Source organism: Vigna unguiculata, chromosome 11 (genome assembly GCF_004118075.2).
Source record: "Vigna unguiculata cultivar IT97K-499-35 chromosome 11, ASM411807v1, whole genome shotgun sequence".
Lineage (NCBI taxonomy): Eukaryota > Viridiplantae > Streptophyta > Magnoliopsida > Fabales > Fabaceae > Vigna > Vigna unguiculata.
In genome coordinates, this window is record NC_040289.1 from 6735621 (window position 1) to 6760167 (window position 24547).

The 24547-nt window shown below is 30.0% G+C and overlaps 2 protein-coding genes across 2 annotated transcripts; both read left to right on the top strand.

Moving 5' to 3' along the window:
* The first annotated feature begins 3193 nt into the window (after nt 1–3193).
* LOC114168139 (G-type lectin S-receptor-like serine/threonine-protein kinase At4g27290) lies at nt 3194–9928 on the top strand. Its single transcript, XM_028052873.1, has 8 exons — nt 3194–3822; nt 5504–6310; nt 7332–7445; nt 8257–8414; nt 8503–8713; nt 8808–9045; nt 9115–9265; nt 9528–9928. Exons 1-8 carry the CDS (start codon nt 3330–3332, stop codon nt 9831–9833), a joined length of 2478 nt encoding a protein of 825 aa, XP_027908674.1. The 5' UTR covers nt 3194–3329; the 3' UTR covers nt 9834–9928.
* Nucleotides 9929–20674: 10746 nt separating this feature from the next.
* On the top strand, nt 20675–23442 carry LOC114170525 (protein trichome birefringence-like 42). Its single transcript, XM_028056021.1, has 5 exons — nt 20675–21004; nt 21374–21548; nt 21647–21822; nt 21912–22067; nt 23021–23442. The coding sequence occupies exons 1-5, from the start codon at nt 20748–20750 to the stop codon at nt 23286–23288; spliced, it is 1032 nt and encodes a 343-aa protein (XP_027911822.1). The 5' UTR covers nt 20675–20747; the 3' UTR covers nt 23289–23442.
* Nucleotides 23443–24547: the final 1105 nt, after the last annotated feature.

The window sequence follows — 24547 nt, forward strand, 5'->3', positions numbered from 1 at the left end:
ACCCGGACGAACCCGACGACCTAGACGGGCCCGACGACCCGGACGGGCCCTTCCAAATCATTGGGCTCGTACACCCATTCGGGCCCAAAGACCTGGACAGGTCCGAGGACTAGGATGGGCTTGAGGACCCGGACGGGACCGACGACTTGGACACGTCTAACGACCCAAACAGGACCGACGACCCAGACGGGCCCGATGACCCGGACAAGCTTGATGACAGAGACGGTCCCAACGATCCAGACGGACTCGATGACTCGTACGAGCCAGACTATCCTGACGAACCCAACGATTTTAAAGGGCACGTACGAGTTGTCGGGCCCGTTCGAGTCTCGGGCCCGTCTAGGTCATCGGTTTTGTCCGGGTCGTCGGACGTGTCCAAGTCGTCGAGCCCATTCAAGTCGTCGGACCCGTCCGGGTCTTTGGGCTTGTTTGGGTGTACGGACCCGTTCGAGTCGTCGAACCCGTCCGGGTATTCGGCCATGCCCGGGTATTCGGCCCCATCCGGATTGTCGGGCTCGTTCAAGTCGTCGGGCCCATCCAGGTTGTCGGGCCCGTTCGGGTCGTCGGACCCGTCTGGAGCATTGGGCCAATGACCTAGACGGGTTTGACCGGGCCATATTGACGAACTTGACGGCACAATCGTGCAGTATGGGCCGTCAAGCCTCTAGATCATCGGGCCACCCAGCCTGTCTGGGCTTCCCGGTCGGTCCAGCTCAGGTGGGTCGTCGGGTCTAACCAATTCGGTTACGTAGTTGGGTATGCCCGACCCATCTGGGTTGTCGAGCATGTTTCTAAATTTATCACGAACTCAAAACATAATTAAGCATAAAATAAATATTGTTAAAATTAACTTTTATCTTACAATAAATTCAAATTTTTTTTTCCAAACAAGAAATTGAAATGTAAGGTATTTTAATTTCCTTATCCAAATAAGTTATTTAAAAAATGAATGGAATTTAATTACAAGCAATTCAAATACAAAGCATTTCAATTTCTAAACATGGTTGAAATGTTCTATCCAAACACAAGGTAAGAGAAAATATTTCTCATCAATATTAAAAAATTAAAAAAATAAGTCAGAAATACAAAGTGACACATTCAATATAATGTGTCCAAAAGAGAAGTAACACTATCTCTAAGACTAATTTTAACTTATTTTAGGATTAATTTTTTTTAGATTTTAACTTATTTAGATTAATTTTTATTAGATTTAGGAAAGATAATTATACTTGTTGTTTAAGAAAATAAAATGTATCATTTTTATATTAAATCCTTAGTAATAACATGTTTCCCTTATTGTTATTTTTTATTTTTTGTAATAAATTATTTAATAATTAACATTTGGAATAATATAGAGTGAGTATGCCACAAGTACAAATATAGATGTTAGCTAATGATGATGAATTTGAGACAAATTTTATATTCTTTAGATATATAGATGAGATGCAAATGATTTTTTATTTCAAGGATGAAGAGAGTCGTATCTGTAAAAATATGTCAATACACAAAAAGAGAGGGTTAAACTGTATTTTAAAACCTTTTGAAATAATTTTGCAAAGTTTTTTCAGATAGATGCTAACAGACAAAGTTTATTTTTGACAGACAATCTATCAAGTAGTTTCCTTCAACGTATTGTTTGATGAAGATAGTCAAATGCACCTTTAAATTTGATATGTGTTGTCATAAATGTTTTTCAAAACTTGTTTTGGCAACTCCTTCTTAAGCTAGATGAAGATTAATAACATGAAATCTAAAGAGACGAGGGACGAGGAATGAGATTTACACAAGTTGTTTAATACTAGTTTTCCTGTAAATAGCATACGACATCAAGTTCCCAATCAATTGATTGAGTTCAACTAAGTAGACTATTGTTGCAAAGATACAAGAAAATGATGTTTGGACCTCAATCATAATTAGCTAAACAACTTAAGTATTATTTGGAACAAACTCACTTATTGGTAAAAACTCGAGTATTGTTTGGATCTCGATCACTTCTGGCTAAACAATCCAGAGTAAACTCAATCACTTCTAGCTAACAACACAGAGTATTATTTGTAACCATAACCACTCCTGATTAAGATTGAGTATTCTTTGGAATGTAGTCACTCTTGGCTTTAAAACATAATCACTTATGGTTAATGATTTGGTGTAGGGAGAGATTTAAAAGACTATAAAGTTTTTCATACTAAAAAGGGAGGCATCGTCTCACAATTAGTGTAAGGTCTAAAAACATTCTACTAGTTTGTTATTCAAATGAAAACAATGGTTTAGCAACGAAATTGATAGTATTTTTGCAATTCTTAATCACTTGTTCTCCTCGCCTTCAACTAGAAATATTTTTTAAATACAAAATTAATAACAAGAGCTATTACAAATCATTTTTTACTCGTTGAAAGACTTTATTTCAAAATTTTCATTTTCAAGACTTCATCATACAGTGCATGTATGTTTAAATTTTTTATCTATTCTTTAAATTCATGGTATCTAAACATTAAGCCTCAATTAAAAAAATTCAACTAACTTAAAATAAAGCATAAGATTCTACAAGACATATAACATTTCCAAAATTGATATGAGATACGTCATAATGTGCATTAGCATTGAAGCAGCTTATAAAGTATCTTTCAAGAAATTTTTTATGTTGACTTTATGAAATCTTCATTGGTAAATGTAAAAGGGTAAAAACATTCTCCGCAATAAGAAATAAACTCATAAGATTTTATTTAGGTACAACTTTCACTTAAAGTGTGTTATGTGCATGTAATGAAGCAAATAGAAGACAATGATTTATGGTTTCTTATTTAACACTTAATCAAAATTATTTCAACAAGGACAATGATATTTTGACCCACTCTTTTTTATTTATTTTTAATTCAACACTTCAATCACTATTAGATCATTACATCATTTGAAAAAATTAAAATAAATAATCTAATAATAATCAAAGAAATAAATTAAAAATAAATAAAAAAAATAAATTAAACTATCTTTGTCCTTCTAACAAAAGTTACATCGTGATCAAACTGCAATTTGAAATACTATATATATAATTATTTTAAGAACCGAAAAAGAAAGGCTGTATCGAGAAGAATCACGTTCAACTCTTACAACGATATTCAAATGTTGGGTAGCTGTCATCAATCAATATTCAACGGATGACTGAAAAAAAAAAAAACAGATATTGTTCATTAGTTTCCGCAAAACAATAGGTCACACATGGCGGCGCAGCTTGCAAAGTGGCGTAACCGACAAGAAGCAGAGTCAACGCCAAGTAACAGTTATTGTAGCACACAATCATTCTATTCTACAATTTCTGAGTGTGCAGAGAAATGGCCATTGCTCTTATCTGCAACTTTTTATTACTCTTTTCTCAGATTTGCAGTGCAGCTTTCACCATCACCCAGCTCGAACCACTCTCCGACAATGGCACCACCTTGGTTTCCAAGGAGGGAACCTTCGAGATGGGTTTTTTCAGTCCAGGGAGTTCCGACAAGCGCTACATCGGAATCTGGTACAAAAACATCCCTGTCAAAACGGTGGTTTGGGTGGCCAACCGCGACAATCCAATCACACACAACAACAATAACAACAGCGGCAGCAACAACAACTCCGGCACAAACAAGTTTGTCATAAGCCAAGAGGGAAACCTCGTACTCTTCACCGAGAACGAGACTCTTGTTTGGTCTGCAAATGCAACGAAGAAGGTTTCGAATCCAGTTGTGCAGCTCTTAGATTCTGGAAACTTGGTTCTAACTGATGCAAATGACGAGACTGTTTTTCTGTGGCAGAGCTTTGACTTTCCCTGTGACACACTGTTACCAGGTAGGAGGGTGAAATGAAATAATTAAGAAGATACATAATTATTTTTTATTATTATTGTATTAAAAAAATTAAACTGAATTTCTTTTTTACTTTTTAAAAACTTATTATTTTTTAATAAAAAAATAATTTTTTGACTACTAAATTTTAACAACTTTCTTTTATAATTTTAGGTAGTATTTTTAAAATGGTTCATGTTCTTATTCTCATTATTCTAAATACATTTAGAATGTGGAAGATGTCAATATTTTCGATATGTCTGCTTATATTAAATCAATTATACTTTACTATAGCATAAACACACAATCATTAACGTGTCCGTATTTTTGTCATATTATTTTATTTTATTTCATTCATTTAAAATTTAACTGGTGTAATAATATACCCTAATTTCAAATTTAATATACTTTTCAATATATACCCATTTTTTTTATCTCGTTTTATTTTAAGATTGAAGTATTATTTAGCATATTTAAATTTAAAATAACTCGTGTGATTAAAATGAGGTGAGGACAAATAAGATGTCAGAAGTTATAAAAAAAAAACAGGTAAAATATTAGTAGTTTGGGAGAATATTAAGTTTTAATAGTTATTTAAAAGAAAATAAACGAAAGTATTTTTTTTTATATAGTGATAGGAAAACATGTATGTACACAATTCTTAAGTTGTACGTAAGATAAGATGAAAATTATATTTTAAAATGATTCCTGGTAATAGTCAAGTTGAAAGAAGTGTAGAGTAATTGTAGTGCAGTTTCACTTGTTTAAATTCTTTCAAATCAAACTTTAATTAAATTCTTTAATGGATCTTTAGAGTCAAGATTATGTACTGAATTTTGAATTTTGTGTGTTATTCTTTTATTGTATTGATAGTATATTTTGAAGACTTTTAGTGTATTGGTAGTATATTTTTAAAAGCAGCAATACCAAATACTAAAAATTCAATGAAGAATTCAAATATTCAAACTTTAATATAAGTTGCACATAAAAAATTCAAATTTTCAAACTTTAAAATAAGTTGCACATAAAAAATTCAATAAAGAATTCAAAATTTCAAACTTTAATAGTTATATAAGAGAACAAAAACTTAATAAAAAATTCAAATTCCCGTCTAAGTCCAAAAATTTAATAAAGAATTGAAATTTCAAACTTTAATATAGGTTGTATGTGTATAAGATGAAAATTATATTTTAAAACGATTTCCTATGATAGTTAATTAAGTCGAAAGATTTTAGAATATTTATGATTAAATCAATTTGTTTAAACTCTTTCAAATCAAATATTACAACTCTAAATTTTCTTATGGCTTTTTAATATTTTCTTTCTTCAATTTCAATTTTGTTAAGAAAAATAAGAGTATTTAGTTAATAAGAAAATTTTAATTTTTATATTTATAAAAAAATGAAAATATTAAATGGAAAATAATGACCATAAAATAAAAAAAGTGTGTAAAGATTTGTTATAAAAAGTATGTATCAATGAAATTATGAATTTTATTTTGTTTCTTATATTATATAATTTTTGATGTGATTTAGTGTGAATTATTGATTAATTAAAATGTATGATTATATTTTTTTAAATAAATGATTCATATTAAATTGTTTCAGAAAATAAATTATTAAAGTAAATAAAAAATATATATATAGGATGATTGAGATTATTGATTGTTGTGACGATATGAACAGGGATGAAACTTGGGTGGGACTTGAAAACCGGTCTGAACCGGAAACTAACAGCATGGAAAACATGGGACGATCCATCTTCCGGGGACTTCACATGGGGGGTGGAGTTAGGAAGCAACCCCGACATCGTGATGTGGAAGGGCAAAACCGAGTACTTCAGGACAGGACCCTACACCGGGAACATGTTCAGCGGGGTATACGGTCCCAGAAACAACCCACTCTACGATTACGTTTTCGTCAACAACACAGACCAAGTCTACTACCGATACACCCTGCGGAACGCTTCCGTCATCACCATAATCGTCATGAACCAAACCCTCTATCTCCGCCACCGCGTCACGTGGATTCCGGAGGCCAAAGCCTGGACCATTTACCAGTCGCTGCCGATAGACAGCTGCGACGTGTACAACACGTGCGGACCCAACGGAAAGTGCGCGATCGCGGGGTCGCCGATTTGCCAGTGCCTGGATGGGTTCGTGCCGAAATGGTTGCAGCAGTGGAACGCGATGGATTGGAGAGAAGGGTGCGTGCGGAGTGAGGAGTGGAAGTGTGGGGTGAAAGACAGAGATGGGTTTCGCAGATTTGGGGCTATGAAATTGCCGAACACCACTGGTTCTTGGGTGAATCAGAGTATGACGCTTGAGGAGTGTAGGGATAGGTGTTTGAGGAATTGTTCTTGCAGTGCGTATTCGAATCTGGACACCAGAAATGGAGGGAGTGGGTGCTCTATTTGGTTTGGGGATCTTTTTGATCTCAGAGTTATCGAGAGTGGACAAGATTTGTATGTTCGAATTGCCACTTCGGAAACAGGTACATCCACTCATTCTTCTCGGCATTAACTAAATTTTAATTTTTTCTTAAATTTGATTACTTCTATTTTTCTTTCTAATTTTTTACATATTCTTTTGTTTAATTTTTTTATTAATTAAATGACGTTATTATTATTTTGTAATCGAAAATATAATGTTATGCTAATAATAGTAAGTAATCGTAAAATATCAAATCTATAATAATATATAAAGAGATTTCCTCTTTTTGTGTTCATATTTTAAAATACTAATTTTATTTTTTAAAATATAATTATTTATTAAATTTTTTAAAATTAATCGTTACAATTTACAAGTTTTTTTAAAAAATTATCTATTTCCGCTTTTTCTTTTTTCTCTATTTATCAACCATTATTTCTTATTTTTTCTGATATATTTCACTTTATTTTTAATAAATATAATTTTATTTTATATATTAACTTAAAAACATTATATTATCATCATTTACTAATATATCATGCATATTTAGAAAATGCATACACACATGCATGATCGTGCTTGTGAGTATGCTAGTTGTTAATAATAGAAATAATATTGTTATTATTGTAAAATAGCAAATTACTTTTATTGATTTTAGGTTTAATAACATTCTTTGTCGGTGTTTTATATTATAAGAAAATTTGTATATAATGATGATTTATTTGAGTCATAAAAAATATGTTTAGAGATAATTTTTTAATTGAAAATCAATTTTAAAATTATTTTTTAGATAAAATTTTGATAATTAATGTTAATAATAAATTTTATTATTGAGATCAAAATTAAAAATTAAAAAGTTAAACTATTAATCATTTAAACAAAATTAAAAAGTATTAAATTAAATAAAATTTACGAAAATTAAAACTTGAAAAAAAAAATATTAAGATGATCAAAAATATAATCCAAATGGGTTATTTAAATGATATATTATTAACTTTTAATGTTTAGTACGATATTAGTTTGTGGGCCTTCAGTAATCACTTTTTTTTTTTGTTTTTGCTGACAATTGTTGAATCATTGTGCAGATGGTAAACAGGGCCGGAGGAAAAAGGTAATCGCGGTGGCTTCAGCCGTCGCATCGTTGGTGTTTGTGATGCTATTAACATTCTGCATTTACATCACCAAACGAAGATATAAAGGTAAATTCTTGGCCAGAAAATACTTAATACTTACCTTTGTTTATTAGTATTATTATTTTTTTTTACTTTTTTAGTCACTTTTGAATGGGTATTGGAACTATACTAATTGTAGATAAACACTGAGTGAACTTGCTTATTTAAGGAAATTTTTTTTTTTTTTGTGTGTGTTTCTCCTTGATATACAATGAACTTGATTAATTAGAATGTATTACATATTCTAAAATTGAGCCCCTCACTTAACTTAAAATGATTAGGTTTTTTTGAAATGCATTTTATTTGTTTCAAAAGAAAACACATTCAAAACAATGGATCTAAATAGCATTTTTTTTCTACTAAATTTTAATTTTAACTAATCCAAAATTTTAAAAAATTGTAATTTAGCTTTATCACCAATATCATCATTATTATTACTTTTAATATAATCATTAATATTGTCATCACTTCACCCCAACCATCACAAGCACTTTCTACACTCTTTACTATTATCAATATCATTATTACTACCCTATAAATGGACACTACCCATTACAATTACTAATCAAGGTTAGAAACCATACCTTTAAATTAATTTTAACATGAAATCAATTTTTTAACTATTTTTTTTAGAGACTAACACTAGAAAAATAAATTAGTTTTTAAAAGTACTTGTAGTTTTTAAGAATTTTGAGACTTTCATTTAAAAACAATGTGAGTTGAAGCCTAAAAATTGAATGCATGGATTTAAATGAGGTCTTCATGTGATTATAACTTTGAGTCAAATTTTTTATTTTATTTTGACATAAGGATACTGATCTCGTTTAATAAATTCAAGGGAAAACGGAAACAAAAATGGCAACCGTGGATAAAAATGAAGGAAAACAAGAAGATTTGGAGCTTCCTTTCTTTGATCTTGCTACATTGGTTAAAGCCACTAATAACTTTTCAATTGAGAATAAGCTTGGTGAAGGTGGTTTTGGACCTGTATACAAGGTAATTTTTGAAGCTTTCTTTTGTTAATATAGTTAAATAAAACTCATGAATCTCATCATTTTTAATTTTTTAACTATATAAAATTTAGGGTACATTAGTAGACGGACAAGAAATTGCAATCAAAAGACTTTCACGAAGTTCAGGACAAGGTTTGAAAGAATTTAGAAATGAAGTTATATTGTGTGCTAAACTTCAACATCGAAATCTTGTTAAGGTTATTGGTTATTGCATTGAACATGAGGAGAAGATGCTACTTTATGAATACATGCCCAACAAAAGTCTTGATTTAATTATTTTTGGTAAGATTTCTATTTTTTTTAGTACAATAAAGATTGATTTTTTGGGGTAACTTTGGAAAGAAAACACTAATGACTTCTTGAACAATCTTGACAGATACATATAAAAGTAGGTTTTTAGATTGGCAAATGCGTTTCAACATTTTGAATGCAATTGCTCGAGGGCTTCTTTATCTTCATCAAGATTCTAGATTAAGGATCATACACAGAGATCTCAAACTAAGTAATATTTTATTAGACAATGATATGAATCCAAAAATTTCTGACTTTGGCCTTGCAAGAATATGCGGAAGTGATCAAGTTGAAGGAAGTACAAGCATCATAGTTGGAACTCAGTAAGTATCTTAATATTAATGTTAAATGATTAATTAGATATGAAATTAATTTTTTGTTATTCCTTTTAGTGGTTACATGGCACCTGAGTATGCTATTGATGGCTTGTTCTCTACAAAATCGGATGTGTTCAGCTTTGGAGTGTTGTTACTAGAAATTCTTAGTGGAAAGAAAAATAGAGCACTTACCTTCCAAGACAACAACCATAACCTCATTGATCATGTAAGTATTAAAAATATACAAATCTTCTTGAGAATGTGTGAGTCTAAGCCTCACATTGGTAGAAATGAGAAAGTTGAACAACATATAAGAATGAAGATGCATAAACTCATTGCTTTAAGGTTTTGAGTTAAAAATGATGTCATTTTCTTATATGGGTAGGACTTGTTTCTCATTGGTGTCGTATCTTCCAATGATTCTCCCTTGAAAGACTCATTAATCATATCATTTAACCTCATTTAACAAATGTATTAATTTATTGTAGGCATGGAGTTTGTGGAAAGAGGGTACTCCAGAGCAATTGATTGATGCTTGTTTGGAGGACTCATATAATGTGTTTGAAGTTGTACGATGTATTCAAATTGGTCTTTTATGTCTACAACATCATCCAAATGATAGGCCAAACATGACATCAGTTGTTGTTATGTTGACTAGCGAAAATGCTTTACCTGAACCTAAGGAGCCTGGTTTCTTAATTAGAAAGATCTCAAAAGAAGGGGAAGATTCTTCTAATAGACAAACATCTTCTTCAGTCAATGAGGCATCTATTTCACTTTTAAATGCTAGATAAAAAAATTAACTTGTTTCTAATTATTATACAAAGGTATGTAACAAACACTTCTATTAAGGTGAAATATGAATATATTGTTTCATTTTTTAAGTAAATATAGTGACCAATTAAATTGAGATTGTATATATTTATAAAGTATAAATATATTAGATCAAAATAACATAGAACAATATTTTAATGAATGAAACACTTAACAATGATTCATCCTACAAAAGCTAATTTAACCCATTAGATATAATATATAATAATTAATAATATGATAGCATACTTAAAAGTTTAAGGAAACCTACATACATATGAAAAATAGAGAAAAAAAAAAGAGAGTTGAATCTCTTCATTTGTTGCTATCATGAAATGGTTTCATAATCAACTTTAAGTTAATAATTCTAATTACAAATTGAAGGTAGACTAAGAACAAGAAAGAACAAGAACTTACAATTAGGATAATATGAATGAAAAAAAAGCATGAGAAGAGAAAACTTGTAAGTGGAAAAAGAATGGTGTACCACCTCTAGATGATGTTCGAAAAATAAGTTGAATTCAAGAAGTGGTTGAATTGAACTAATGAAAAACTTTATATATATATATATATATATATATATATATATATATATATAGAGAGAGAGAGAGAGATAGATAGATAGATATAACACATGTAAAACTTATCATTCTAATCAAGAACATCAAAATAATAAAAACTAGAACATAGTCACCTTAGGAAATTGGCATAGGTTGATTTTTTGCAAACAAATCAATAGATATTCCTAAAATATAAAGTGGCAAGGTTCAACATTATGAATTAGGAAATGAATCTATCAAACATGAAGAAGATTACTTGAAGTCGCGTTGTTCTTGTTTAGACTTGATATCTATTTGAAAAAATGAAGTTTAATCAAAGATAATGTGAATTTTTACCAATTATATGTTGATACGATCCTATCCAGGAAAAAGTATGATTGTTTCTGAGTTTTAATCCTTAAGAGGCACGACACAAATAAATCAGAGAAGAACGCGAACTAAGACAGAGATGGAGGACGCCACAATCTAACAGATTGATAAGTCAAGTGAAGATTCGCCACAAAGATGTTAATCTTTGATAAGATCCGGAGGCCTAAGCCAAGAACAAAGAGAATCCTCTCTTTAATGAAATCAAATTCAATATATGACTAAAAGTGTCCACAATATTTTTTTGTTGTATATATATTATTATTATTTTTTTGCAGTTCAACACAAAAACAAACTTAAACAATTGATCCTTCAAACCCTCATACTCATGTAAATCAAAGTAAGTGCACTTGCAAATCCCAAACACAATAACAAATAATTTCCACAATCAAATGTAGAAATACACAATTTAAACAGAGAACATAAAAGAAGAAAAAAATAAGCCAAAGAAAAAAATTCAACCAAAATGGAAACAACCTTAAGGGTTTTACTCCTTACAAATGAAACAAACAAAATTTAAAACAAAACACAGAACAAGCAGACATTGAAAAATTGTAATTTTTTTTTCATATCACAGAAAAATAACATAGAAGAGGAAATTCAAACCAGAACCTTGCTCTAGATATCAGATGATATGATCCTATCTAGGAAAGAGTATGCTCATTTCTGAATTTGAATCCTCAAGAGGCACGACACGAATAAATCAGAGAAGAATGTGGAATAAGACAGAGATGGAGGACACCACAATCTAGCATATTGATAAGTCAAGTGAAGATTCGCCACAAAGATGTTAATCTTTGATAAGAACCGGAAGCCTAAGCCAAGAACAAAGATAATCCTCTCTTTAATGAAATTAAATTCAATATATGACTAAAAGTGTCCACAATAGTTTTTGGTACCTCTATATATAGGCACATGAGTTTAAGAAAACCTAAGAACCCTATAAGAAGGCCCAAGCAAAAACATAAACTAATTTATAAAAGAAAGCCCAAAGCCCAAAAACATAGAACATAACCATAACTAATTTCTAAGAGGAAACCCAAAGTCTAAAAACATAAACTAATTTTCCTAAAAACTATCCTTCAAATGTGCTTCAAGTTATGATCTTCATATTCTTTGAATTTCATATTGCTTATAGCATCAAGAGCCTTGAATAGATTTGATCTTCCAATCTCTTGCTCATTGCCCTTGTCATAGGTCCTATAAATTCTGAAGAGGTTCATCTTCAAGTTCTTGTATGGAATCTTGGGATAGTTGATAAAGAATCTTCAAGTGAGACAAATTTGAGGACAAATTCTCTTCAAGAAGGAGGGAATGATAGAGCACTATCCCAAGATTCCATATAAGAAGAATTTAAAGATGAACATTTATAATTCAAAGGACCTATGACAAGGAGCAAAAGATTGGAAAATTACATCTATTCAAGACTCTTGATACTACAAGCAACTACAAGTGGAAATTCAAAAGATATGAAAATCATGGCTTGAAGCACTCTTGAAGGATAATTGTTAGGAAATTAATTTATATTTTTAAACTTTGGGTTTTCTTTTAGAAAATAAGTTATGTTTTTGGGCTTTGGACTTTCTTTTATAAAGTAGTTTATGTTTTGGTTTGGGCCTTCTTGTAGGGTTCTTAGGTTTTTTTTAACTCATGTACCTATATATAGAGGTACCAAAAACTATTGTAGACACTTTTAGTCATATATTGAATTTGATTTCATTAAAGAGAGAGTTCCCTTTGTTCTTGGCTTAGGCCTCTGGTTCTTATCAAAGATTAACATCTTTGTGGCGAATCTTCACTTGACTTATCAATCTGCTAGATTGTGGCGTCCTCCATCTCTGTCTTATTCCGCGTTCTTCTCTGATTTATTCGTGTCGTGCCTCTTGAGGATTCAAATTCAGAAACGATCATACTCTTTCCTGGATAGGATCGTATCATCTGGTATCTAGAGCAAGGTTCTGGTTTGAATTTCCTCTTCTATGTTATTTTTCTGTCATATAAAAAAAAAACTACAATTTTTCAATGTCTGTTTGTTCTTGTTTTTTTTTCTTTGTTTTAAATTTTGTTTGTTTCGTTTGTAAGGAGTAAAACCCCTAAGGTTGTTTCCAATTTGGTTGATTTTTTTTTTTGGCCTATTTTATTTCTTTTATATTCTTTATTTAAATTGTGTATTTCTACATTTGATTCGTGGAAATTATTTGTTTTTGTGTGTGGGATTTGCAAGTACACTTACTTTTGATTTACATGAGTATGAGGATTTGAAGGATCAATTGTTTAAGTTTGTTTTTTTTTTTGTTGAACTGCAAAAAAAAAATATTGTGGATCAAGTCAGAAGGAAACAAATATATATTGAAAAAAAAGAGGATCCAAAAAAAAATGGGGAGTTCAACACAACTTTTTGTTGTAATTTTAATTGTGGTTTATTAATATCTGCTTGCAATCAGTCTTTCTCTTAGAGTCTCCGTGTTGTCTCATTTAAATTTCTTTGGTAGTCCTATTATTTTCTAATTTTAATTTTCTTGTTTTGTGTCTTTAAAATTCCTTGAAGTTTTGTCTAGAGTTTTGAATTTTCTTTGTCCTCTAAAGTCAAGATTTAGATCTCGCAACATTTTTCACATTGTTTGTTCACTCTTTGCTTAAGTTACTAGAGTTCTTTTCTAAGCCCTAAAGGGAATTTGAGTGGTAAAAGGCAAGAGCGTACATTCAAGAAAAAGCCTATAAGTGTGATACACGAGTGAAAAATTGAGTGAAACACTTAGCGGAGTGGTGAGGTCCTAAATATATTTTATTATACTAAACATTTTCTTGCAGGAATTAGCAAATATTGAGTAATGAAACATGTTTCCACAGAGGCATCCTTCTGGAACTGGTTTAACATATGGTTTAAATTATCCTTCTCCTAACCAAGATCATTTGGTTCAAGGACTTGAACGTACCAAGAGGGTGACACGTAGAGATACACCTAGTGTTTATGAGCTCTTGGTAGCAGACATTAATGGCTTGGAATCTAGAATTATAAAGCTAATTGGCAAGATTGCTAGTATTAAACGAAAGCACAATGCTGATAGAAAATCATTGCCAAAGACAAGTACACTAAGATGTTCCAAATGTGAAGGCTATGGGCATGAAACTCATCAATGTCCTAATGGGGATGCAAGTCCTATGACTCATGAAGACCTCAAGAACTACATTTCGTACTTGAGAGAGGAGGAAGAAAGGACAGTGCAAAAATTAGATGTATTAAAAAGAAGGCAAGAGCGAAAGCTAAAAAGAGCCCATGAGAAGAAAACACTTATAGAAAATGAAGCAAAGGAAAAGAGAGAAAGAGACGAGAAAGAAAAGAGAGAAAAAGAAGAGAAAGAAAAGAGTGAGAGAGAGGAGAAAGAAGGAGAGAGAAAAGAGAAAGAAGAGCGAGAAAAAGTAAAGAAAGAAGAGAGTAGAAAAAGAAAGAAGGAAGAAAAGAGAGAAAAAGAAAAAGAAATAAGAGAGCATTATGAATTGTCAATGAAAAAATGTACTAACTTTCCTCTTATTGTTTTATTGCCTATGGACGATTTATTCATCAAAAAGCAATGGCATCAACAATGGAAAGATGAAAGGATACTTAGGGAAGAGTTATTCATCAAGCAACAAGGAGATCAACAATGGGAAGACGAAATGATGATAAAAAAAGACACAAGCTTAGAAATATACGCTCATGAGTTAGCTTGTTTACCCATTTCTAACAAACCTATGGGTGATCAAAGTCATACCTATAATTGGGTTGTTTGTTTGAGCAATATTCCTTTTCTTTTCTTTGAGATTTTATTTTTAATTTAAAATTGTTTGATGATTGGTGCAGGTAGGTATTTGACCTTGGAGGTCGAACTCCAAATCTTTTATAATAAGATATTGACCTCTTTCAGGATCCAAATCTCATTTTAGTAGAATTTTTATTATTTTATTTTCGATTTATGTCTTTAATTTATGTTTGTGTTTGTGCATAGGACCTTCTAGAATTCGGGTCGAATTCTCTCCAAACAGGAGAGAATGATAAAGAATCTTCAAGTGAGACAAATTTGAGGACAAATTCTCTTCAAGAAGGAGGGAATGATAGAGCACTATCCCAAGATTCCATACAAGAAGAACTTAAAGATGAACATTTATAATTCAAAGGACCTATGACAAGGAGCAAAAGATTGGAAAATCACATCTATTCAAGACTCTTGATACTAAAAGCAACTACAAGTGGAAATTCAAAGGATATGAAGATCATGGCTTGAAGCACTCTTGAAGGATAATTGTTAGGAAATTAATTTATATTTTTAAACTTTGGGTTTTCTTTTAGAAAATAAGTTACGTTTTTGGGCTTTGGACTTTCTTCTATAAAGTAGTTTATGTTTTGGTTTGGGCCTTCTTGTAGGGTTCTTAGGTTTTTTTAAACTCATGTACCTATATATAGAGGTACCAAAAACTATTGTAGACACTTTTAGTCATATATTGAATTTGATTTCATTAAAGAGAGAGTTCTCTTTGTTCTTGGCTTAGGCCTCTGGTTCTTATCAAAGATTAACATCTTTGTGGCGAATCTTTACTTGACTTATCAATCTGCTAGATTGTGGCGTCCTCTATCTCTGTCTTATTTCGCGTTCTTCTTTGATTTATTCGTGTCGTGCCTCTTGAGGATTCAAATTCAGAAACGATAATACTCTTTCCTGGATAGGATCGTATCAATAGTCCTCTATCATTCCTTCCTTCTTGAAAAGAATTTATCCTTAAATTTGCACCACTTGAAGTTTAGGAGATAGTCATCTATCATATCCTCCTTCTTAAAATGAATTTTTCCTCAAATTCATCTCACTTGAAGATTCCTTATCATATGTTGATTTTCATGAAGATCAATACAAAGAATTCAAGAAGAGTTCAATCAATGGAAAGTAAATGAGTGATATTAATGAAAAATTCAAGGATTAGTTTTAGTATTTGAGAACAAACAAATTCTTAGAATATCTCAACTGAACACGAGATTAATCAAGTGATTATTAAAGTGTTGAAGGTTTGATTCTAAGAACAAACAAAGAGAAACTATATTTTAGAATTTTTCACAGAGAGATTACAAGAAATATTAAGAGATATAATTTTTATTTCTTCTTCCAATTACTTGTATATTCCTATATACTCTTGAGAGTGAATTTATGCTCTTTCTCTTTGTTTCTTCTTTGGTTAGATCTTGTAGTAACTTTTTTCTTTTTATGACACGGGTTCCTCTTGAATTAAGATTTGCTCTCAAGTTTAAAGAACTTGCATCATATAAAGATAAGTCACTGACATTGAAACTATTGCTATTATAAGTGAAGGGAAAATTTGTTATCACATATATCATGTGATGGCAAATGATAAATGTGTTTTGGGGTGTCAGTCTAGCTGAAATGTCAAAGTACATAATAATGTCTAGAATGAGCTTTATAGGAGAGAAAATTTGTGTTATATGCATGATCATTTATATATCTTTTTCTTTGCTTGAAAAAGACCATTTGTAAGGAAAAAATGGATGACTTTGTTAAACTAACAGAAGGGTGAATTGATTATAAAATATTTTCTAAAAAGGTTTACTTTCTTTAAAAATCCTTTTAAAATAGTTTAAGTTTGAAAACCAACATACAATTAATTTGAGAATCTAACTAATATAGTGCAAAGGAAGAGATAAAGAAAGAGAAAGATCACACATAGATTTATAATAGTTAAGTTCAACCATTCCTACATCAAGTTCTCAATTTTTCTTTGAAAGTTTGGTTAAACTAACATTCAAATGTATACACAAAGTAAGACAACAATTACAAATACAATACTTTAACCAACTTTCCAACCACTCGAGGATTTCACCTACAAGAGCATATCAAGCCTCTGTCCACTCTTGATCATCTAAGAGGATATGTGTTTTATCGTCTCTTGTTCAAAATGCACAATAAGACAACACTAGTATATAAAAATCAATAACAAAAATTAAAGAGTTTACTAATTACACTAAAAGCACACAAAGACTTAGAAATTCATCAAGCCTTTGACCTTTGTAAACATTGAAAACCCTTTTGAAAATTGTGGAAATTCTAAAAAAAAATCTAAAAAATTGAAAACACTTTATATGATTGTAAAAGTTAGATCAAAGATTTAGAATGAGTTTTGAAAACATTTATTTAAAACAAAAGTTGACATATTTAATTGATTAAATCAAGTTAATAATAGATTATCTTAGCAAAAATTTTGAAAAAAAAAAGTTACAACGTTTCTATGTTATAATCAATTATACCACGAGATAATTGATTAAACACGCTCCTCATTAATTGCATAAAAAAAATTTAATCGGCTATAAAAGATTAAAAGTGATTATAATCTAAGAGTTTGAAACACTTAAAACATTCTTTGATTTGATTGATTATTAAGCAAGATCATTGATTATGTTGTTTTGAAACCTCATAAGAATATATAGTATAATCAATTAAAGATAAACATAATCATTTAAAAATGTTAGAAACCATTTATACTTCATTTTATCTTTGTAAAACCACTTTTTTCAATTTATTTTATAATAGGTTGTGTGTTGTGAGACACATCATCAACATCATCAACATCTTTAATTATCTTCAAAACATCTTCATCTTCAGTTGAGTCTTTGAAGCTTCCTTTTAAGTTCAACAATCTCCCTCTTTTTTATGATGCCCCTCATATTAAAAGAAGATTCTAATTTGTTTTAGATCTTCATGTTTGATGTTGATGTAAGCAAGACTTTCTTTGAAAACTTCACACATGTACAACATCATAACAAGGCACTTCCCTTGAAACCGGCCCTATCTTAATGTTACCCCTACATAAAATACAAGAAAATAAAACAACAAATAGACTAAAAATAATAAAAAATTACTCTCAACAAACATGCATGTGATCTTATTAAATCTCTCTTGAGGAGCATTATCAAAAAGAAAATAAATGAATAGCATGTGCTAGATAAAAGTACTAGAAAAATTCAACCAAAAATCATATAATGGATTATTTATTTCAATAATTGGTTATCCTAGAACATAAGATAAATTTTCAAAACACAGGTCCTAGAATAATAAACTATTTCCTCTTGTAATCAATTGGAACAAAAAGGAACTTCCCAAACAATTTCTCTAGAATAATTATTAGATCCTTACTTAATCATTTTTTTCTCAAAAACCAACAAATTGTTTAGTTCAATTCATTTTTAATATATTGTGTCAAACTTTAATTCCTTAAATTGGTGTAGTAATCAAATTGATTTATGAAAAGTTTCAAACAATAATAATCTAATTTTTCATTAACATATTTATCTTTAACCTAAAAATTAATAAGTAAAACAAGACAAACATTACAGGTAGTGAACAATTAAAATTTTTCACTAGACTCTATGCTACTCTTATCATTTATTCTCATTAATTTTCTCTTGATGTTTACAAGCTCTTCATAGGTACCTGAAATTCTTTACTCCAAAGTAGCTTCCAACTCAATCAAGAGATTGTTCAAATCCTAGATATCTAGAAAAAAAATATCTATAAACATAAATATTCAATATAAGTTTAATCAAGTTGAGAAGATCACTTTTCTCAATTAATCCACTAATATTAATGACATATCCAAAAGAAGAGGAAGAAAATAAAGAATTTTCGTAGTAAATATAAATTTACTCTACTTAAAAATCTAATTGGTTGAAAATGATTCATGGCTCCAACCACTACAATGTGTGATTTGATTTTGAAAGGGATGAGGTTTCAAGGAATGAAATTAGAGAGAATGAAGAGTGAGATTTTTTTTTAGAGAAAGAGAGAGAAATGGAAAAATGAAATGAAAGGTGGTTTTAAAGTTATCACCAACAAAAAAAAAATTTCATCACCAAAAATTATTTCACTAAGAAAAAAAAAAGACTACGTTATGATTTTCTCGTCTTCTCTTACATTTGTGAGGTGTAATCATATTGGCCATATTTATATTCCTATCACAAACTTCTTTACTTGAGAATCTAAAATTCTAATTGGTTTTAGTTAAAAAAACATATTTTTTTTTACTTGTACCTAATTAGATTATAAGATGTGTTTGGGATCATGTACATATATCCTTAGTTGCGATACATGGAAGATAATTTGAATGTTGGCTAAAAGAGGAGGTAAGGAAAGTTCATATTAGATTTGATTTCTCTTCCTACTCCAATGAATGTTGTCACTCTTAGATAAACACGTTCACTAGCAGAGAATTATAAAAGTTTTATTGTTTGATCTACGCACGACATCTGCCTACTTAAAGAGGTTTTAACCTTTACTAATAGGTTAATTCTGGTCCATTATACTCTCACCATCTTGAAACCAACATAAAAGTGTTCTACATTTCCTCCTATATAATGCTTCATAACGAGCCATCCCTATGTTTGCTTTCGTAATTTTTATTATATGTGAATTCTACCTAAGGCAAAATTATATCCCAACTATCCAAATAATTTAACACATAAAGTTCTAAAAAATCCACTAAGGATTGGATAATTCTCTTTGATTGGTCGCTAATCTAAGGATGACATGTTGAGCTAAATCTAAGTTTGGTCCTTAAAGTTTCTTAAAGCGTCTATTAGAACCTAGAAATGAATCTAGGATTTTTGTTTGATACTATGTTTGATGGTATATATAATTTGACTATCTCATTTATATAAATGTAGGCCAACTTCTACATAGAAATTCTTAAATCTATAGGTATAAAGTGTGTAGTTCTTGTTAATTATCCACTATGTCGCAAACTAAATCATTCTTTCTCATGATACGTAGCAAGTGAATAACAAAATCCATATAAATATTATCTCCCTTCCACATTGGGATGTCTAATTGGGTTAACATACCTCAAGGTCATTTATGTTCTACCTTGGATTTTGGACAAGTTATTTACAAAATTACAAACTTGGTTGCATCTTATTTCATCTCAGGCCACCAATAAGTTTTTTAAGATTTTGATGAATCTTGGTTATACCTAGATGTAAATTGAGCTTGCTTTTATGACCAATAGATAACAATGTTTGTTTTAATTGATCATCATCTTTCTCATGTATTTCTAAACGTTAAGATACCATCCACCCCTAAAGACAAGTCGATGAGTGTTCGATTTACTTGAATTAACATATTTTTTTGACACTAAATATACATAAATTTGATATATTTTTGAGTAAATTAGACTTTATACCTTAAAATTAGTTAAGTGTGATTCTAATGCGATTCTAATGAATGTAATTATATCTTTAACTATAAAAGATTATATATAACTCGATTTTTTTTATATTTGTGCACTTCTTTTATTTATTTTTTATTTATTAACGTTTTTCTTTTTTGGTGTTTTTTCCCTTACTTTCACCTTGATCCAAAGAACGTCTAAAATGTTCATTGAGACTTTTGAAAGAATGAAATGTCCATGTTATTTTTTTTAAATGCTTTTTTTAACTATTCATCAATAAATTTAATTAAAACACTTAATAATTGTTATTTAATAGATTCATAATATTAATAAGTTTTCAACATACAACTAAAACATGGTTATAATATATATTATTTTATCAATTTTAAAATAATTTAAAAGAGAAAGTAAAACCTTAAAGATAAAATTGACAATTTATCATCTTTTCTTTCAGAAAAAAAAAAAATCGGGAGATTACAAAGATTAATCCAATACTTTGTGTGGGTAAGTTTATTTGCAATGATGACTAAAACAAAACATTATAAAACCTTGATATATATATATATATATATATATATATATATATATATATATATATATATATATATATATATATATATATATATATATATAAACATGTTAAAAAGTCAATTTTTGTTTTTTGAATCTTATTATTCTCCTCAATGGAAGCTTCTCTTTCCTTAGAGAAACTCTCGTGTATACAAATGGCACACAAACATGGTGTGAAAATGCCAAGGACAATCTCAAATGGCATTCTATTTCCGGTTGTGTGCTCTGGTTTTTGCTGTTCTATTGTCAGTGCCATCTTCACTCTACCTTGTGCAAGCCAATGCTTGTGATTTTTCTCGCGGAAATTGGGTTCTTGATCACTCTCACTACCCTCTCTATAATGCCTCAAGAGATTGCCCTTTCATCGTTCGGGGATTCAATTGCCTAAGAAATGGTAGACCTGATCGCGATTACCTCAACTATAGATGGAAACCCTCTGGGTGTGATCTTCCCAGGTCAAGTTTTCACTTTTAGATTTCATTCTTTTATACATTGCTACCATATTTTCGTTCCAAGCTTCGTATCTATACTTTTCAAAAGTAATTGATTATAACTTCCATATATATATATATATATATATATATATATATATATATATATATATATATATATAAGTGTGTATCTGAAAGCTATTTCTTCCATCTTGAACATGTTTTCAAACACACTGCTAAATTTCATTTTTCAATTTCTCTGCTCATTCACTAGTGGTAAATATAATCTGAGATATTGTTCTTTAATTGAGTAAAATGGGTATGCATTTATTAACTTGACGTAATGAATAAGGGTTTGTTAATGTTCACAAGTGTTGTTGTGTTGGTGAGCAGATTTGATGGGGTGAATTTCTTGGAGAGATACAAGGGGAAGAAGATAATGTTTGTTGGGGATTCCATAAGCAACAACATGTGGCAATCACTAACTTGTTTACTTCACAATGCTGTCCCAGAATCAAGTTATGCCTTGTCAACACCCACAAAGCAGCTATCTGTGTTCACAATTCCGGTAGTTTTCTTCATTTCAATTTTGATCAAAAGGGAGATTTTGAGCTGTGTCAGGTTACTAGTATTAACTTTGTGTGATTGTTTTGGATCATATCATAGGAATTTGATGTTTCAGTTATGTGGTTGAAAAATGGATTCCTGGTGGATGTGGTGCATGACAAAGAAAAGGGCAGGATTGTGAAACTGGACTCCATGAAATCTGGGTACATGTGGAAAGGAGATGTATTGATTTTCAATACCTATCATTGGTGGACCCATTTGAAAGAGTCTGAAACGTAATGAAGTTTTTGAACTATATTTTGGTTGTTGAAGGGTATGTTATTAATTAGGCTAATAATGATGCATTCATGTTATGTTTAAACAGGGTTCAATTTCAAGTAGGCAATGAGACAATAAAAGAAATGGATCCCATGGAAGCTTTCAAGATTGGGTTAACAACTTGGTCTAAATGGATTGATGCTAACATTGATCCCTCAAAGACAAAAGTTTTGTTCCAAGGAATTGCTGCATCCCATTATGAGTAAGTTTATTTGTTCATTCCATTCAAGCTAACAACTCTAGATAAAATATGTTTTAGTTACATGTAAATTAGCAAATTTCATCTTTAATTGGAAATAACTTTTTATTCTTGTTATTTGACTATTGGAACAAGTTCACATGTCAACTTCACCATCACCATGTGTGTGTCATTAGCATTTTTGTTCAAGAATCTGTGTCACAATTCTATTTTCTTTCTTCTCATTGTTGTAGTTTGGATCTGATATCTGGTGACTGCCCCTAATAAATACTATACACTTTACCAATTGAGACAACTCATATTATTATTATTATTTTCTTGGTCAATACAAATATTGTTAAATTATGATTTAGGGGAAAATTAGAATAGAGGCGTAGAAAAACACTAATTAATATCTTAAACCATCTTGAGTGAATCAGTATACCACCATATATACCATACCTCATTTGTTAATTTTCATAAGAGTTTCACTAGTGCTAGCTTTATGGATTTTCTGTCGGATTTTTTGTAGTATTCCTTTTACTGAACTTTCAAAATGTACTGATTTTGATATTTTAAAATATATTAAAAACGTTTTTGTACTATATCTTTTGTTGAACTTTCAAAATATACTGATATATACTTATTTTGATATTACAAACCATTTTAATATACCAAAATGAATGTATTTTGAAGACAAAGAAATAACACCACCAAAATATCAACACAGAATCTGAACTCGTAAATTCATATATTCTCCGTTTCATTTTCATAAGCTTACATAGAAACAAAATCAAGAGGAGAAAAATAAATCAAATTAACAAACAAGGGCCAGTTAAAAATTTAGGAACACCATTTGTCTAAAGAAGCTACAATGAAGACATGTTTTCAACAATGATCACACAGTGTTTTATGAAATGTTAAGATTTTGAGAAAAGTTGTACTGAAAGATTCATGTTTTGTGTTGAATCGTGTAGGGGAAAGGGGTGTCTGAATGAAACTCAGCCAGAAGAAGGACCACAAGCACCTTATCCTGGTGTAGAAATTGTGAAGAATGTTTTGAGCAGTATGTCACATCCTGTGTATTTGCTTGACATAACATTTCTGACACAGTTGAGAATAGATGGCCATCCTTCTATATACACAGGCAAAGGCACCTCTTATGAGGACTGTAGTCACTGGTGTCTATCTGGTGCACCTGATGCTTGGAATGAAATTTTGTATGCTGTTTTGCTTGGACTTTAACATTTTCATCAGTTTTCATCTTTTCTTAGCAAATAGGAGAAGCATGAACTTGGATAAAACTTCCACTTTGCCTTTGTATGTGTTGGTTTAGAAGAAAAAGTTTAGTCATGCTTTTGCTTTATTTTGAAGATTAATATAGAATGGGTTAAATATGTTTTTGGTTCCTTAACTTTCAGTGAATTTTGTAATTAGTCCATTTCGAAACTTTGGATCAATTTAGTCTTCATCTTTCGAAATATATGGATTTAATCATTTTAATTAAATTTTGTTAAGTTTATTTAACATTTTAAGTGCGTCTCATAATAATATTTGACTTAACAGTAAAGCAAAAATGTGTCAAACAATATAAACAACTCAAATACAATTCTGAAATGCGTACGAAACATCAAATAAACCTAACAAAATTTGATTAAAATGACTAAATTCACGTATTTTGAAAGATAAAGGACTAAATTGGTCTAAAATTTCGAAATAGACTAATTCCAAAATTCACTGAAAATTAATGGACAAAAACATATTTAAACAAAAACATATTTAACCCATATAGAATTTATTGTTATCTTGGTAGTTGCACCGTATATTTTTAGCTTTGTTTTTATTCATTTGTATAGAGAGAAAGATAATTTTAGGAGAAAACTTATATGTACCCTACCATAGGAAATATAGGTGTTGTTATTTGATCATATTTAAAAATTTTACTATAAAATTAAGAAATCAACATTTAAGAAAGGAGAGATAAGGTATAATGAAAATAAAGTTTCACAAGAACTTTGGCTATAGAAGTGTGTGTATAATTAGGATTGATATTGTACTCAATCGTATTTAGACTCTCACCTTAATAATATACTATACATTTAATAAATACAACACACACACATATAAAATTTAAATACAGTGAAAGAAAAAGTTTTAAAGAATACATATAATCTATTGAAAATCAAGATAACATTATGAAATAATGTGTTAAGTATTTGTAGCAGCTTCTTTAGTCGTAATTTATGACAAACTTATAAAGAATAAAAGATAGAAGTATGAAATTTTTTAAAGAGTGTAAAATAGTTTTACGTCTTCCCGCATTAGTTTAGTTATATTTTAATTAGTATGAATTAAAAATGAAATATATATATATATATATATTAGTCTTTTAAATTTTAAAAATGTATATAATTTTAATTCTTATATATTTAGTGGAATTAAAAATAATTATAAAAGTATTTTTAGTTCATCAAGTTTAGTTTTTAAAGACTAAAATTTTATTT

What these genes read in the sequence shown, in the direction of transcription:
- LOC114168139 (XM_028052873.1), top strand. Translation starts at nt 3,330, where the DNA reads ATGGCCATTGCTCTTATCTGCAACTTTTTATTACTCTTTTCTCAGATT. An exon ending in AATTGCCACTTCGGAAACAG is followed by an intron (nt 6,311 to 7,331) that starts GTACATCCACTC and finishes ATCATTGTGCAG; the next exon opens with ATGGTAAACAGGGCCGGAGG. An exon ending in TCTTGATTTAATTATTTTTG is followed by an intron (nt 8,714 to 8,807) that starts GTAAGATTTCTA and finishes CAATCTTGACAG; the next exon opens with ATACATATAAAAGTAGGTTT.
- LOC114170525 (XM_028056021.1), top strand. Translation starts at nt 20,748, where the DNA reads ATGGCATTCTATTTCCGGTTGTGTGCTCTGGTTTTTGCTGTTCTATTG. An exon ending in TATCTGTGTTCACAATTCCG is followed by an intron (nt 21,549 to 21,646) that starts GTAGTTTTCTTC and finishes ATCATATCATAG; the next exon opens with GAATTTGATGTTTCAGTTAT. An exon ending in ATTGCTGCATCCCATTATGA is followed by an intron (nt 22,068 to 23,020) that starts GTAAGTTTATTT and finishes TGAATCGTGTAG; the next exon opens with GGGAAAGGGGTGTCTGAATG.